At 39.2% G+C, this 18,589-nt stretch overlaps 1 protein-coding gene and 1 long non-coding RNA gene across 5 annotated transcripts in view; both read left to right on the top strand.

The window, feature by feature from the left end:
* The window catches only part of LOC129350684 (DNA-directed RNA polymerase III subunit RPC1-like), a 9,058-nt gene extending 2,298 nt beyond the window's left edge, over positions 1–6,760 (top strand). For all 3 annotated transcript variants that reach the window (XR_008604163.1, XM_055017960.1, XM_055017961.1), the window contains exons 2-3: positions 2,542–2,673; positions 5,700–6,760. Coding sequence is in view for 2 of the 3 variants with exons in the window: in XM_055017960.1 (XP_054873935.1) it covers positions 2,542–2,673; positions 5,700–5,795 (228 nt within the window). In the remaining variant the exon portion in view is untranslated. The remainder of the gene's footprint in view (positions 1–2,541; positions 2,674–5,699) is intronic.
* Positions 6,761–7,031: 271 nt separating this feature from the next.
* LOC129350685 (uncharacterized) lies at positions 7,032–11,381 on the top strand. Of its 2 annotated transcripts, XR_008604166.1 has the most exons (5): positions 7,032–9,032; positions 9,176–9,446; positions 9,590–9,860; positions 10,049–10,191; positions 11,294–11,381. It is a non-coding gene; the product is annotated as an uncharacterized LOC129350685 (long non-coding RNA). The 2 variants fall into 2 exon arrangements; XR_008604165.1 differs by lacking the exon at positions 11,294–11,381 and having other exon boundaries at positions 7,033–9,032; positions 10,049–10,272.
* The last annotated feature ends 7,208 nt before the right edge of the window (positions 11,382–18,589 follow it).

The following is an 18,589-nucleotide window of genomic DNA, read 5'->3' as shown; positions in this document are numbered from 1 at the left end:
TCCAACTATGCCATCAAAACTCATGCACATACAAGAAAACAGCTTTAGAAGAGCTGCACACTGTCATGACCTCTATGCATGGAAGGGTTAAAGGCATCAATAATGAACACAACACAAATAAATTGCTATCATATTACAATTCTGCATAATACACAGTGGAGAATCACAGTGATATTGTAATAATTGAAGGTATTTTTCTGCTGTTCTATCAAAAGTTGTCAGGAGAGGCAAAGAATTCTAAACTAAATAGTTACAGAGAAGAGGGGGAGAAATAAACTGATTTCAGAATGACGGAATGAGATCTATAACGAATGAAACACGGGTTTCAGGTAGTTTAGCTCCGCCCACTAAGACTGTCTCCGCCTGTCTTCTCTAACGTCCGCAGTTGAGACATAAACTCTGACTTGGTGACACTCAGACTCCCACTGGACTTTCCATTCAATTTACACATTTCTTCATATATGTATAAACACACACACACACACACACACACACACACACACACACACACACACACAGATAAAACTACCAGAAATACATATATATATATAATATGACCAACATATGACAAAAAAATACCACAAATATGAATAAAATGACCAAAATATGAGATGAAACTACCATAAATATGAACAAAATGACCAAAATATGAGCTAAAACTACCAGAAATATGTACAAAATGACCAAAATACGATTGGTTGATAATGTATCAGTGTTATTATTGATTATTGATGGGTTGCAGGGACAGAGATTTGTGTCTGAGTCTCTGCTGCCATCTATTGGTCCATCAACAACATGACTTTTCCCAGATTTAATCCCAGAGTCCTGACTTGTTAGTAGAATGATGAAGAGGTCAGAGGTCACAGCATGCAGTGTAAAAGTTCCAGAGAAGACATTAACAGCAGATTGTGAATTTGTAATAGTTCCAGCCCCAGCCCGAGTGTTCATTTGTTTGCATCTATTGTACTACAGCTAATTTATAACAGCTCAATTTTTAGTGATGTATTTGAGCTAATGTATTATACCTACCGTGGGGTGGCTGTGGCTCAGGTGGTAGAGCGGGTCATCCAATGATCGAAAGGTCGGCGTTTCGATTCCCACTCTGTCCTAGTCATGTGCTGTTGTGTCCTTGGGCAAGACACTTTACCCACCTGGCCTCCAGTGCTGCTACTCACACTGGAGTATGAATGCGTGTGAATGTTGGTGGTGGTCGGAGGGGCCGTAGGCGCAGATTGTCAGCCACGCTTCCGTCAATCTGCCCCAGGGCAGCTGTGACTACAAACGTAGTTTACCACCGCCGAGTGAGAATGTGTGAGTGAATGAATAATAATAATATAAATCTTCTTGGAATCGTCCACTTCCTGTTTGTCAAAGTGGCCTTCTACCTGGACAGGTTTTGTTGGAGCTCATGGAACAAACATTTTGGGTAAGTGCACTTTAATATGGATGGATGACACTGAATTAGAGTCTGTTTTAATGAGACTGAGTTAAGATGTGTAGCTCTGTCATTAAATAGGAAATTATTTCTCAGAATTCACAGAGAAAGTCTGAAATGTTTGCTAGATTAACGTCCCACATGTTCTTTGGCTCAGCTAAAGCTAACTCTCTCCAACTTCTGGATCTCTTGAGTTGCTTGTTGTTAAAATATCTTGCTAGAGGTGCTGAAGCTCAGAAAGTCTGAGATGTTTGTTCAGAATAAGCTCATTCTCAAGTCTTATCTGAACTGTCCTCTTTTGTTTGAACTTTCCCTGAACTTAGGAGTTAATGACAGAGCAGCACATCCAGACTCAGTCTCATTTATGTAGAGATTAAACTTCAGTGTCATTCATTGATGTTAAAGTGCAGTTTTTCAAATGTTTGTTGCACATGCTCCCGACTAAACCAGTCCAGGTGGAAGACGATGTGAAGAGAAAGCTCCAGAGGATGAATATCACACATTTACATTGGAAATTAATGTCCTTTAATTAGACATTGTCATGCAAAAGTTGGATTTCCCCTTAATGATGTTCAAATCTTTGTTGAGTGTTTTGTTGATGTTGGTTTCTAAATGTTTTTTGACACTCGGCCCCAAAGATTAAAACCTTTTACGGCTCACAAGCTGCAACAAGTCACACATTATCAACTATCTTTCTGACTAAACTAAGATAAAAAGTGAAAAACTGCCTGATTCCTGCATCATGAATGTAAATCTTTTTGTTTTTTATGACAGTAACCTGAATATATTTGGGTTTGACATTTTATAAACCATAACAAGAAATGAATTAGTGGAGAAAACAATCAACTGATTAATGGCCAAAGAAAATGTGTTTTCCAACATATATGGCTGAATTACTCCAACATTACAAGATACATACAGTTTTAATTCAATTTATTTATATAACACCAATTAGAGGTCAAATTGTCTCAAGACACTTTATTTTTATAGTAAGAAATTTAAACCTCTTGACTAATCCAATTTATATATTTATATTCTACCCAACATCCTGGACTAATGTCAGAATGTTTTTTCTTCTTTACAAGCTGCTCTGTGTCTTTGTTCAGGTTGAGAGGACTTTGGGTATTGAGGCTGCAAGATCCACCATCATCAATGAGGTTCAGTACACCATGGTCAACCACGGAATGAGCATCGACCGGCGTCACGTCATGCTTCTTGCTGATCTTATGTCCTATAAGGTATGAAACATTGCTCTCTCTCCCTGTGTGCGTTCATGAGTGTGTGTGTGTGTGTGTGTGCGCACACACACTCACTACCGGTCAAAAGTTTTAGAACACCTAAATGTTTCCAGTTCTGTATTGGAAAGTATGCATGTTCATGTCTCATTGTACTCTGAAATGAAAGCATAGAACACATAAACAAATGATGTTCAAAAAAACCTATTTAGAAACCAAAATGTATTCTAAACTATTGACTCATCAAAGTAGCCGCCTTTGCCAGATACAACAGCTGAACACACTCGTGGCATTCTTTCCACAATAGAAATCAAATATTCTTCAGAAAGTTCTTCCCAACCCTGTTGCAGAAGTTCCCATAAATGTGTGGCACTTGTAGGTTGTTTTACTTTCACTCTTCTGTCCAATTCATCCCAAACCAGCTCCATGGGGTTGAAGTCTGGAGACTGTGCTGACACTCCATGTTTTCAAGCTCATCGTCTGGTTCTTTGTTCCTAAAGTAGTTCTGGCAGAGCGTGGACTGATGTTCTGGGTCATTATCTTGCTGTAGGATAAACCCCTGACCAGAGGGTTCTGCATGGTGCTGCAGAATGCTGTGGTAGCTGTTTAGGTTAGGGATGTGGAAAACAGATCCTTTAATAATGACTGGACTGAAAAGTAGGCATTTATCATGCCAACCTTCCGAAATGCGTCACCTGTATGCCTCATTTGCAACGAAACTGTTGCTGTTGCAAAAGAATATAATCTGCGCTGTCACCACAACACTAAACATACAAATTTCAAGGATTCATATCCTGAGCAGTCAGAGGCCCGTCAGAGAAAAATGGCCACATTGAAATCTGCCTGCACCCGTGCAAATGGCATTATTACTCGAACTTTAACTGATCAAGAGAGAGTAAGGTGTGCATCTCTGCAGGCTGCCTGGGTGCTTTGCAAACATAACCGGCCTTTCACGGAAAGTGAGCTTTTAAAGGAGAGCATGGTCACCGTTCTGGAGGAACGGTGCCCCCGACAAATCCATGGACAGAGTTATTGCATCTGTCAAACAAATGCCTCTCTCTGCTTCAACTGCTGCACGTCGTGTCCACGTCTTGGCAGAGCATGTCCAGCCAGCTGTCATTGACGGGATCAAGGAAGCCAAATACATTTCACTGGCTATTGATGAGTCCACTGACAACACGGATATTTCACAGTTGTGCGTTTTTGTCAGATACTTTGATGGCAAAGATTTCCGAGAGGACCTGCTGGCATTGCTTCCGCTGGAGGACAACACCACAATTCTCCACAAACGTAGTGAAAATGATGCCGTTGGACGAGGCGTCCATTCAGAGCGAGCTGACTGAAATCCAGGCTGCTCTCCATGGTGCTGAAAGCCTGAGCGCATTCTGGATGTCTTGTCCCGAGGACTATGGCACATTGAAGACGCTGGCTATGTATGTGCTCACCATGTTGGGTTCAACCTACACCTGCGAGGCTGCGTTCTCCAAGATGAACTCGATAAAAACACACGAGAGGAACCGACTGTCAAACCAGTCTTTGGAGGACTGTTTGCGCATAAGTCTGACAGCGGCCAAGCCTGATGTGAAAAAGTTGGTGTCAGAGGGGAAATGTAACTTCAGCCATTAAGCAGTGTGAGGAGCCCATTTCAGCCTTGTGATCTGAAATCGCTATAGCCCACTTAACGTTTTATTTGATGTGCGAACATTATTTGTGACCTGTTTTGTTCTGGTACCAGGTTAGTATTTATTTACCATGCTATTTTAAGTTATGCCAGTTGGTTTTTCCTCCTTTTTTTGTCCTGAGAAGTCTACTAGTTTGAAGCTTGTTGTTGAGACTTTGAAATAAAAACCAAATGTTAAGTAAGGGCATGAGGAAAAGTTATGTTAAAAAAAAGAACTGTGTGAAACAATAAATGTTAAACAGTGCAGCGAGTCTGTCCTCATTTCGGAATGTAGCCTAAATAGAGTCATAAATGGTGGGGATTACTGATAGTTAAGAGTCTCAGTTATTGTTGTTTTCAGTTGCTTTAATAGTGTGGACCGCATGATATTTTCTCTTTGATCCTCACAATTTTGGAATCCAGTCGGGGGCCGGATTGGACGGTTCGGCGGGCCGGATTCGGCCCGCGGGCCGCCAGTTGATGATCACTGCTCTATATAGTTAGCCCTCCTATTACTTTTGGGGTCAGTTTGACTCCATTCAATCTTTAAAGTCTCTAAATAAATGATTGACGTTTTTTTTTTTTTGCTTCATATTTGATGACGTTTCTTAATTTGATGAGGACGACTGGGTAAACATAAAATGAACATGATGATATGTTTTCAATGTCCTGTACACATATTATACGCATCGGTGTCCTTTGTTTTAGCTGTATAAAACAGCTATCAACATTTTACACACATTTGTGTTGGTTATTTTGGATGATATTGAGGTCAGCACAATATGCACTTCTATAATCTTCCAAATGCTTCAAGGCCTTGCTGTAACACCCGTATGGCTCAACGTGTTACGCGGGTGACGCATGTACAGAGCTGGCCCCCGACGCAGCGGCCCGGGTTCGATTCCCGCTCGCGGCCCTTTGCTGCATGTCTTCCCCCAACTCTTCTCCCCTGTTTCCTGTCTCTATCTCACTGTGCCTAAATAAAGCCGATAAAAAGCCAAAAAAATAGCGTAAAAAAAAAAAAAGATTTGAATTTACTTTTGTAAATTTTACTTTGTTGTTAGTAAGTTGCTGCCACTTACAGCAGTGTTGACAGGCTTTTTTGAGAAAATGCAGTCATAGTCTGTTCATCACACCCGTGTTTAATTTGAATAAAGGATAAAAGAAGCACTGTAATGCTTTGTATTTCTTGTTCCCATTTTACGCTCTGAACATAATGAACCATGATCTCAAAGCTGAGTGTGTGTGTGCCCAACAGTGATTTTTGTGTACTGCTACACCCTTACCTCTTCCTGTGTAATTCAGTAGCATTTGCCATTTATTGTCCTCTTGCACTGCTGTGACTGACACTTTGTTTTTTGCTCCATAGGACCAGACCTGCTGGGATCTGTACAGATGTCTTGATGAGGGTGGGAGTGGTTTCAGTAAAGGAGAGCTGGATCAGTCTACAAACACATTGTTGTAACCAGTGTGGGAAATCTTTCAGGCAGTCAAGTTATTTGAAACGTCATATGCTCATCCACACGGAAGAAATTAGTTTTTTCACTGTGATATTTCCTCATGTTTGACAAAGTGGTTATTATCTTAACTGTGAAATAAAAGCCCTCCTTAAACGTTATTTAATCTAGTCTCTTTTTCAAAAGAGGCCTGAGAACAACAGACATTCCAATAAACTACCCTTAGTTAGTAAAGTGAAACTAAATCAATCGTATTTTTAACTATTGTAACCAAACCTCCACTGCCATATTAGAACAGGATATGCTTTTATTTCTAAAACATTGCCAATGATTTTGACAAATCATTCTGTGGTTTTATTTGAGAAAGTTGTTGCCCCAGCATTGTCCTACAGGGGGCAGTTGTTTTAAAACTACATTTGTCTTCCATGTGTCACCATTTGCTTGCATATTTCATAAACATCACAATCACTAATTTCCAACTCTATACTGATGATATTTTCCTGGTTTTCTTAGCTGGCTGGAGATGAATTTTTGCATCCCTACCCTGATTTTCATTATCGAGGCTCGCTTTTTCCCCTAACATTCTCCCACAACGGGAGTGTTTGACCTTTAAAGTCACGGTTTCTTCTACTGACCGGCACCTTTGTGATTAATCCTTGCAGCTCTACTGCATGATCTACTGTTTGCTTTACCCCGTTAGTCATTCTCTACTAACACTGCAGTTTCTGCTGCTGCTGGTTTTCAACAAATTCCAGGAGAAGAACATACATTACTCCCATTCACGTCTCCCTGTGATTTACTATTGATTTAGCTGATTTAGCTTTAAAGCACAGCATGCTCCCCTTCTGTCTTCCGTTAGGCTCTGCTAAGCCTCCTGGTGCTGAAGCTTCTTACCTGAGCATTGGTTTGGAAAAATAAGTAAATAAAGTCCAAGGACTCACCTATGTGGGCCCCTCAAAATTTTTCATTATCACTCCCTGTTTTACCTCTGCTATTTTTTTCGTCAATGTTTTTTAATGATTTATTCAGTGTTATTGTATAACTTTGTTTTTCAAAGCGGTGTCAATGTTTTAAAGCTTTATACCCATGGGAGATGACTTTTAATGTGTTTTTCATCCCACCAAACAGAGGTGGGATATTTGTATGCATTGCACTTATCAGCCAGGAATAGAGCTAAAGATGAAATAACCCAGGTTTGACTCCTCTCTCAGTAAAAAGTATTTTTCTGTACAAACTGTCGGGGACCAGCGCCTGTATATGGGTTGCCCGCTCAACGCGTTGCGCTATACGAGCGCCCTCGAGCTGTCTCTTAATGTTAAATGAATGCATTTAAATTGCATATGAACTGTTCCATCAGTCGCTTTGGTTTGACATCAAACAAACAGTTTATTGGCATTTCAAAATGAATGCATCCCCTTCCATTTGACAAACAAAGGAAGTTTTTCTCTCAGCAAAATATAGGCTTTGTTATTATAATAATAATAATAATAATAATAATAATAATAATAATAATAATAATAATAATAATAATGATCAACCCAAGAGCTGAATAACAGGTGGAGAAGGATTTAACAATGCAGAAAAATCTACAAAAAGAAACAAAAACAAAAAAACCAAGGAGGACAAGCACAAATTCTTTGGACTTGCTTGGTAACCAACTACAGAGCAGGTGGTGGGATAGTAGGCTGAAGCCTGGAGGCTGAAATCACCAAAATGTGGGCAGAAAAAAACACATGCGCTGAAAGCTATCCAGACCTTGTGACGGGGACATACTTAACGTAATTCAAAAAACTAACAAAAACAAGGAGTGAGCTAGAATAACAGAAATGTTAGCATGCTATTCTAATGTAGCAAGCTACAGGACCGATTCAGGGCATTAACTTACTGTTTACATGCTGCCAACAACATGGACTGCACTCACATTTTGCTGAATGATTTTGTGGAGGTCGATCAGAACAATTTGATGCCTCATCTCATTTCCCAGTTTGTACGTCCGCAATCTGAGGAGTCAAGGCAACAGGCATTTCATTTAAATGAGACATCTTTGCCCTGGAGCTGTTGTTTTAATGTGGCATCAGTTAAACACAACGCAGCTGCATCATCTGTCTATTGTTTTGCTATAATATACCCCTGTTATACATTATACTATTTTAAGATCCCTGTCAGGAGCAGAAAAGTGTTCATGATAACTTACAATACATACTTACTCATAATTCAATTCACAATGTGGCAACATGTAACAAGAACGTACAGATGATATCCTTTCATTATTTAGCAAACACTGGCGGTGAAGGATAAAAGGCACAACATACAAAAGAGTACTATACAAACAAAGAGTGACAAGTATTCTGGTGAGATGAGCCTAGAGCCAGAAGTAGTGTGCATGATAACTGTCTTCCATTCAGTTAAGTGTTGGGTTGAATATGAAAAGGCTGTTGTAGGAGTATGTTTTGTTCAGCTTATTAAAACTCATCTTGGTCAAACACACATACAGCTCTCAGGCTTTTCTGCCTATTTCTTGCATTGTTTTAACTCCTGATTCCATTTGAATATAAAGATAACAGCACGATCTCTAGGTTTAAACTAATCTACACTGATTCTTTTTTTTTTTTTTTTTTTAAAGGCTTTTTGCTGTCTAAAACGGGGAGGAAGTAGCTCAAGGGACATTCAGATTTGTTAATGAAGAGTTATTGGAGTCTTAATTCATTCTGTTTTGTTAATGAAATGAGTAAGAAACCACATTTTCAGAGATTTGAGAACTGATAGGACTGATTATAGAGTTGAATCTGTGAAATCAAATCTTTCAATACTCAGCCTTGTTTTATCATCCTGTTTAATAAAGCTTTAAGTCTGTTGTTTTTAGACTTTCATAGTAAATGACTCCTTAAGTGTTTCACCTTTTTCTCCTGCTGGTTTTTTTTCTTCTTTGCATTTAGCCACACTTTAATCTGTGATTAAAACTTTCTACTGTGTCTCTCTGCTTCCTGACTGTTCCACCTGCCTGCAGTCTGATTGCAGCAATGAGAATCAGCTGCCGTAATTGGCTCACACCAGTCGCCTGTTTGCAATTCCACCTCCCAGCATATAAGCCAGCTCTGTCATTCCCTCCCTGCTCCACCACGGAGTCGCATATCCTGCGTCAGCTCATGACCACCAGAGCTTCTTGGACACGACTCTGCCCTCGTAGCCCTGCCAGTTCCTGTATGGGTTTCCTACCTACCCCTTCAGCTGAGTTTCTTCCCGTTGTAAGTATCCGGTTTTGATGGATTAGTTTAGGTTATTCATTTATGGTTTTCTTAAATTTCCCCTCTGTTGTTAGTTTAGAGTCTTTGTTGAATTTTGTAGCCTTCTCTGTTTTCCTAATCAGATTTTGCTTGTCCGCTTTCAGCCCTTCCTCCCTGACCGTTCCACCTGCCTGCGGTCTGATTGCAGCAATGAGAATCAGCTGCCGTAATTGGCTCACACCAGTCGCCTGTTTGCAATTCCACCTCCCAGCATATAAGCCAGCTCTGTCATTCACTCCCTGCTCCACCATGGACTTGCATATCCTGCGTCAGCTCATGACCACCAGAGCTTCTTGGACACGACTCTGCCCTCGTAGCCCTGCCAGTTCCTGTATGGGTTTCCTACCTACCCCTTCAGCTGAGTTTCTTCCCGTTGTAAGTATCCGGTTTTGATGGATTAGTTTAGGTTATTCATTTATGGTTTTCTTAAATTTCCCCTCTGTTGTTAGTTTAGAGTCTTTGTTGAATTTTGTAGCCTTCTCTGTTTTCCTAATCAGATTTTGCTTGTCCGCTTTCAGCCCTTCCTCCCTGACTGTTCCACCTGCCTGCGGTCTGATTGCAGCAATGAGAATCAGCTGCCGTAATTGGCTCACACCAGTCGCCTGTTTGCAATTCCACCTCCCAGCATATAAGCCAGCTCTGTCATTCACTCTCTGCTCCACCATGGACTTGCATATCCTGCATCAACTCATGACCACCAGAGCTTCTTGGACACGATGCTGCCCTTGTACCCCTGCCAGTTCTTGTTTGGGTTTCCTACCTACCCCTTCAGCTGAGTTTCTTCCTGTGGTAAGTATCCAGTTTTGATGGATTAGTTTAGGTTATTCATGTATAAATCCTCATAAACGTTTAAAACCCACACAGGTGAATTTCCTCATGGATAAAATGCAATGCTTCATATATATGCACTAGTGTGTGGCTTTCAGCTTTCTATACTTCAACACATTTTTTTTTTTTTTGATGTTTTCCTCCCCCAGACCATGTGCTACAAAGCATTACCGGGTAACAAATACACCTGATGAAGATCAGAAATATTCAAGCAGAAACCTTCAGCTTCCACGAAGGTGGAAATCATTCTGCCATGAAGACCTAACAACCTTCAAAGACAATTTGAAAATGGGTAAGAAATGAAAGCACACACTGTTTAGTCTAGACCATCATTTGTGCTGACATCTGTGCTTTTAGATTCTATCAAGACGGGGGGGGGGGGGGACTGATAAAAGTGTAGTCTGCGTAAAATACATCACCTGCTTAAGCGTGACTGGCTGGATTTTGAACTGACCTACTGATAAATGTTTCAAAGGTGACGCGGACCTTCCTGGAGGATGTTGCACAAGGAGTTTTGTGATTGTTGCCACATTCTGGTGTCGACTCGACTCCATTCCACTTGACTCCATTTGACTGCACTGATTGCCTTTTGTATTTATAGATCATCGTGAGAAATCGCAAGAATCGATTTTTTTTTTTTTTTTTTTTAATGTTTTGTACAAGTTTGTTGTCAATAAAAACAAAAACCTTTATTGAAAAAATTGTTTGGATTGTAAACTATTGTCACAGGAAGAACGTCAGTCGCTGCAACTTGTTTCTGTTATTGTTGCAGGAAGAACGTCGGGTGCTGCAACTTGGTTCTCTGTCATTGTTGCAGGAAGAACGTCAGTCGCTGCAACTTGTTTCTGTTATTGTTGCAGGAAGAACGTCAGTCGCTGCAACTTGTTTCTCTGTTATTGTTGCAGGAAGAACGTCAGTCGCTGCAACTTGTTTCTGTTATTGTTGCAGGAAGAACGTCGGGTGCTGCAACTTGGTTCTCTGTTATTGTTGCAGGAAGAACGTCAGTTGCTGCAACTTGTTTCTCTGTTATTGTTGCAGGAAGAACGTCAGTCGCTGCAACTTATTTCTGTTATTGTTGCAGGAAGAACGTCGGGTGCTGCAACTTGCTTCTCTGTTATTGTTGCAGGAAGAACGTCAGTCGCTGCAACTTGTTTCTCTGTTATTGTTGCAGGAAGAACGTCAGTCGCTGCAACTTGTTTCTCTGTTATTGTTGCAGGAAGAACGTCAGTCGCTGCAACTTGTTTCTGTTATTGTTGCAGGAAGAACGTCAGTCGCTGCAACTTGTTTTTCTGTTATTGTTGCAGGAAGAACGTCAGTCGCTGCAACTTGTTTGTCTGTTATTGTTGCAGGAAGAACGTCAGTCACTGCAACGTGTTTCTCTGTTATTGTTGCAGGAAGAAGTGCTGCGTCACTCTGCGAAGTGCTGCGTCACTCTGCGAAGCGCTGCGTCACTCTGCGAAGCGCTGCGCAACTCAACTCAACTCAACTCGACTCGACTCGACTCGACTCGACTCGACTCGACTCGACTCGACTCGACTCGACTCGACTCGACTCGACTCGACTCGACTCGACTCGACTCGACTCGACTCGACTCGACTCGACTCGACTCGACTCGACTCGACTCGACTCGACTCGACTCGACTCGACTCGACTCGACTCGACTCGACAAATTCTTCAATGGAAACTCAGTGGTAAACTAAGAATCACTAGACAAGGAGCGCCTGTATAGCTCAGCATGTTAAGTGACTGACCCGTGTACGGGGGCTGGTTGCAGCTGGCCCAGGTTCGATTCCCGCTTGTGGCCATTTGCTACATGTATTCTCCCGTGTCCTGTCTCTCACTGCAACTGTCTGATAAAAAAAGGCCAACAAAAACATTTTTCAAAAAGAATTGCTAGACAAACCATCAATACCACTGCCTTTCCATGTTAAAACTTGCCACAGTCTAACAATATTAAAAATCATTTGTTGACTACAAATGCTCACCTGATTTTATTTTTGTCTACAAACAAGTAACCTGAAGTGCAATTAATACCAGTGTTTCATTTACTAAGAAAGTCTCTTCCCATCACACTCAAAAGTGTTCCTGCAAGAATCACAAACTATGTTCCACATCTAAACCTACTTTTCTAATGTAAGCTTGTTCAAAAAAATGATTTAATTATGGGGTGCCTCAAACTCCTAGCAGCGATTAATTTTGAACTAGGAATACTAACATTATCAGTGAAACATACAGCAGAAAGTATAGCTCTTTTATCAATTAACATCTTCAATTTAAATAATGATGCACTGCATTTTACAAAATATTTTGCTCTCCTATTGATAGGCACACCTTGTAATATATTTCACTCATTTTACCAATTGATCTTCTTTTTCTATTTATCCTGCCCTCAATTTACTCTGTACAAGTTTCATTTTCTCATGATGAAACAAAAATAAATTAGTTATTTATATAATTTCCTTAAACTACAGAGGTTAAAAGTTTAACACTAGTTTATTTACTACAGAGGCATTACTTTATTTAATATAGTTAACTTTTAACATTATCATTCATTTAAATCCACAGCAGCGGAAATTTTCCTTTCTCAGTATTGAGCACAGCAATACCAAACCATTACATGCTGAAGTCGTATCAAAGAAAAGATCCATTTTATTTAAAAAAAATTTTTTTTGAATTGATCCCTTTCCTTTTTAATACTGTTCATATTAGATTTTCTATAGAGGAATGTTAAACTCTACACTTTACTAAGTTGAAAACATTCCATTCTACTCATTAGCTCCTATGTGCTCTGCAGTCTCTGGCCCAGTGTCTCATTCTCCTACATTTCCACCATCGTCTGCATTTCTGCTCTGTTCAGGAAACGGCCTTCCGACAAAAAGGACGCTGTGGCCCATCTGTGACCTGAAACATTTATTCAACCTTAGCAGATCATTCAGTGGACAAACAACCATCCTTGTACATTTCCATCAACACATGCATTGAGTCTACCCACATACTACTACACCATAACTTATTTCACACTCTATACCTGCAAGAAATCTCACAATGTACATTCTCTAGAAGTATGCCAAAAACCATTGCATTGTCATTAATATCACAACCCATCACTGACTCCCACATTTCCTCAAACCGTTCAATAAATGTTGCCACGAGCTCATCATCATCATCCTTCACACAAACATTAACCTTGAAAGGTTTAGCAGTACAGTGCACATGCTTAAATACTGCCTTTTTAACTTTCTCTGTTAACCATGTCTGCACGTCTAGGTTGTCGGGTCACTGCACATTCTCACTGGGAGGTAGATCAAAAGATTCCTCAAACACAGACCACTCTGTGCCATAGGTGCAATGCAACAATACCTTCATGTCTGGAACCAGAACATTATACAATGCAGCTGTAACCCACAACCAATCAAAATATTTCACCAAGCTAGTGAAAGGATCTGCTACACTAAACACTATATCTCTGGCCTCTGCTGAGCTCCAACGCTGACACACAGCTGTGTTAACAAACATGCATTTAGGGAAAGCTGCATTAGTTTCAGAAAGCTCTGACTCCTCCATCCTATCACTTTGAAGAAAAACAGGTGAAGAACATCCAGACTATTTATCCTTTTTCATCAACTCATCATTACTCTGTCCTTTTTCTACATCACCATTTCCTGAAACTGAGCCTGATCCTGAGTCGGGTTCTGTGTTAAGTCCAGATTCAACCTCTTTATTCTTTATCTTACTCCATTCTTCCTGAAAAAGAACAATGATCTTCAGTTTCTCATCTGTGTTCTTAGCTCTGACTAATGACTGGATTCCTGCTACACTGACCACCATAAATGCATGAAATTTAACTTTACCTGTGAATGCATCAGACTTAGATTCGGATTGTTCTTTATGAAATTTATTAATTGATTTCACATTTGAACAACGACTCTCACCTGATTTGGACTGATGACAACCCATGGTTAATTTCTTTCACTCAACAATACACATTCATAGATAAGTGTAATATGACTGTGCAATAATGTAGAGGGATATGTGCAACAGCAAAAAACAGATATTTGCAATAGAATCAAGTGTAAATGTTAATTAATTAGTGGTTGGTAGCTGCCTCAACATCTCAGCTTTTGTCTGTTATGTCCACTAAGTGTTATCATTTTTTATTCTTTTTTATTTATATATATATATATATGTATATATATATATATATATATATATATATATATATATATATATATATATATATATATATATATATATATGTTTTTGTTCAGTTATAGTCTTATGATGTTCTCTAATTTTGATCTGCCAATGAGACTTTAGAAGGAAATTACCTGTATGGCTACAATCTATCGTATTTACATGAAAATGTACATTAATACAAATTGTCCCATTTTAAAAATAAATGAATAAATGAAATGAAATGCAGACACACAAAAACAAAACCACAATGACGACAAACAGCAGCCGCATAGCCATCACTCTCAACTGCATCTGAACTCTTATGTGTATCAATTTTCAATTATAAACAGGGAAGATTTCAGTTTGATCTCTAAACGGCTTGTTTCAGTGTATGTTGCTTTAAATGGAACTGCTGTCCACACCCCCTTCAGGAAGAAAACTCTCTCTGCATCTATGATCAGCAGCACAGAGCAAAACAGTTGACCAACCAGCACACTGCTGAACCGTGAATGAGTGCGAGATCAAGGCTTTCAGTCGCTCCTAACTTTCTCTCTGAACAATTATTTTACCTTGAAATAATTGCTGAATTCGTTGTTCATCTGTTCATGTTAACTCATCACTGCACTGGGGTTGTTAGATAACATTGCAGTCATAAAATCAGTGTTTTAACAAAACAGAACAGCAGTTTGGAAACTTGCCAGTTAACTTTTTCACACTTTTCCATGGCCTGACAACAGAAAAACTGAATAATAGCTAAATAAAAGCAGATTTATTGGGAACTGGGCTGCATTAAAATGTATATATGCATGAGCAGAGGAGAAGCTAACGTCTGCAGTTAGCTTTTAGGGTTAAATATGTAAATTAAAACAGATTTTTCTGGTAAGACATTGTTTTTTTTTCTGTAACTCCTCTACATAGAACTACAATCAGATAAAACTACATGTGTGGTCAGGTGCAAAGTGTCTCTCCTCTCTGCATTAATTTCATTTTTCACCTGTTCATACAATACATAATTATAGAATATTATAGAATAGGTAAATTGCACTTGCTTTGCACATCCAGTCTAAACTCCTGACTGAGTGTGCCAGTACACAGATGCCATTGTTCAGCTGAGGTTTCTTAGCAACCAAAGCAACACAAACATTGACTACCAGAAGTTTTGAGCTGCAGCCTGTTTTCAGAGGTAAAGTGGTCCTTCAATCTTATTTTCTCAAAATGTGTTTACCTGATGCATTTCTTTCCCATCAGACGCAAAACACACATTACTTGTTCTTGAAGTTTAGTTCATGAAGTTGGAGTTGTATGCACCGGGGTACTTGATAGGTTCTCAGGTGTTTAGTTTTTAGCAACTTTGAAATAAAAAAACTACTACTCTAGTAAGGTTTGGTGTTTCTGTCATATCATATCAAAAGAGCTTTTCATTTCTTTTTTCTCCTTTCGAGCACCAGCACCAGACTCCCGGGGAACGACAGGAGAAAGGAGCCACAGTCAAATAAATCAAGACCCATTCAACACTGAATTTAGCAAGACACTGACAAAAAGCAGCCCACGCTTTGGGGCCTTGAGTCACCACTCGTTGTTCTCCCAGCACAACCCTCATCCACACCAGGTGAGGCATATTCAAGGTAGGCAGAACAAGGTCTCTAAAATAACTCCTTTCCTTTCCTTTCCTTTCCTTTCCTTTCCTTTCCTTTCCTTTCCTTTCCTTTCCTTTCCTTTCCTTTCCTCTAAATGACTTTCAAATAATTATATGCATTTTTTAGAGCTGTGTTTAATTGTTACCACTCATTATCATGATCATTACTGGATGGAGAAATGAGCAATTATTGATCACCATAATTGACTCTCTATTCAACACAAATTAAAAGACAGATTATTTCTGACACCTGCCTGCGTTTCCATTCAGAGGGAACTGTAGAGAATGTTCACCTGACACTGCAGTCTCCCTGAGCTCTTAGCACTTTAGCATCTATTGATTGACTATTGATTTCATATTGAATAATTCGTTTGGTTAACAACCAAAAATGGACTTTATGGTTTCTTTCGTAGATCAGCATCGACTGAAAGTTTAGTTAACAAGCTTAGAAACAGCGACTGATTCAAGCTGAACCTTGATTTCCTTCTTAGTTCAGAGAGGTTTGGAACATAATTTAAATTCCTATTTATTGTCATTATTTTCATCTGATTCATTAAAAAAAAGAAAAAAGCACGAAAACAAATCTTACATAAAGAAGTACAAATGAAACACTAATGTTTTGTGGACATGTTTATATCAAGATATCATTTGCAGATTGTTTTAATCATGAAAAAAAGTACCCTTTGTCCTGTTTTGGCTCGGGCTTGCTGATTTTCAGTCTATTCTACTAAACAAAACAGCAGTCTTTTGAGCTAAATGCTAACATGGCCTGCATGTAAATACTAAAAACAAAGCACAGCTGAAGCTGACGGCAGTATAATTAGTTTTGCAAGAATAGTGAAAAACCTCAAAAAATAGAGAACAGTCAATTTGGCCCGATGGCTTTGTAAGATGAAAGTAAATCAGTTGCATAAGACGCTTAACAGCTGAAAAATACATAAAATATTGAAGTGATTTCAGGAGTGCATAGAGTGACAGACAAAACAACAACACAAACAACACACAATGGAGAAAAGACATGACGACAAGACCCATTGCAAAGTTAGCAGATGGTTTAATGGAAACTAGCTGTGATGATGTGGAGATGGAGAAGAGGAGGATAAAACGTTCAGCAGCTGGGAGAAAGTGACAGAACTGCAATGATTTAAAAGAATCTACAGCCTGATTGAGTCATGGATAGATTATTGGATAGGAGCAGAGACATCGAGATTGAGAGTGAAGTGTTTTGACTGCATGGGAAAATGGAATTGATGGAAAGACTAATGCAGCAGGAAAAGCTCATATTCATGAGGGAACAGATCTTCCATATTAAACACATGTACAAGCTTCTTTTCAATAACAACCCAAAATTTCAGTCTTCTGGTGAAGCTACAGGAAAGATCAGGGATACCATGCATTATTATATAAAAATGTTCACCATTGTATTAAAAATTGCATTGAAAATCAAGTTTTTTACCTTGTAAACATGTCTATAGTGTCGTGTATATGCTGGAAGGCAAATCATGAATAAATTAGCAGTCGACACCATGGCTGAGCATTTCCACCCTAAAATCACAGAATCTCTGGAAAGATTAGACTTCCAGAGTCTCATACGGAACAAACCTAAGGAACCAATCCTTGATTTCTTGGTCGAACATGTATGGATAAATTACTCCAGTATTACTACTTGCCATTATGTAGTGCAGAGTAATTTTGTGGTGTTCAAGCTGAGTTGTAGGTGAGCTGCAGTGCTTGGGCTGCAGTGAGTGGCTATGGGTGGGTGGGTGGGTGCAAAAAACGCAGGGATTTCATAGATTGGCACATTCTAGAAGAAGCAACAGGGTATACTTACTTCTGAGCCATTATATGCACGGATTACTTTCTGGGAGAAAAATTCTAAATATGTAAAGTTGATGGACAGAGATGAGCTTTTAGACTTGTTAGCAGATGCTAAGACAATTCATGCTGCTTGAATAGCTTCCTATTACATTAAAAACTGTTCTGTTAATATGTTCATGTGATAATTTTGCATGTGCAGCTTATTCTGATTCCCCCAGTTTTCTCTTTGCAGCTGCCAAGCACTTTGAGGCTTTGCGTAAAATTTCTACCACTTGAAAGTCTCACACCGACATTTTTGGGTGGTGATGATTTGAAAATCCATTAAATAACAAGATAAATGAGACCATTAACCCTGACAGCTGACAGCTAATTTACCAGAGGATGCTTATAATCATGCTGATGTGGTCTGTACTACAGTATTTTAGTGACTCAATAAATGCCTAAGTCAACCCGCCCAGCCAGCAGGCAGATGGGTCCCCCCACATTAGAGCCAGGTTCTGCTCAAGGTTTTTTTTCCCTGTTAAAAGGGTGTTTTTCTTGCCACTGTCGCCTTTTGGCTTGCTCTGGGGGTCAGGCATATGGGTTCTGTAAAGCGTCTCGAGACAATTTGACTGTAATTGGCGCTATATAAATAAAACTGAATTGAATTGAATTGAATTGCATTGGTTTTTTTAAATGCTTTTTAGTTTTTAATAAACATTTAATAGCCTGTATGTAATCAATAAATAGCCTTTGCCTATCTTAACAAAAACTCACTCAGAACTCTGATATGTTAACAGTACTAAATAAATCAATAAATACATGCATACACACATAAATAAGTTAATACATTAACTGTGTTAAGATAAGATTTAGATTTTTAAAAAAGTTGTTTATGTTTTTGCAGAATCCAGTATTGCTCACTGGTTGGTCATTACATTTTATTAGTTTGATTTCACTGTTTAAAATGATGCCACCTCTTTTCAGACAGAACCTGTGATAATAAAACAATACAAAATTTTTAGTTCCGTGTTAATAAAGCACTTAAAGCTTTAAGTTTGGCTCAATGCTTTTTTCAAAA

This window comes from Amphiprion ocellaris, chromosome 15 (assembly GCF_022539595.1).
Source record: "Amphiprion ocellaris isolate individual 3 ecotype Okinawa chromosome 15, ASM2253959v1, whole genome shotgun sequence".
Classification (NCBI taxonomy): Eukaryota; Metazoa; Chordata; class Actinopteri; family Pomacentridae; genus Amphiprion; species Amphiprion ocellaris.
The sequence above is the reverse complement of the archived record's forward strand: the minus strand, read 5'-3'. Positions and strand labels throughout refer to the sequence as shown.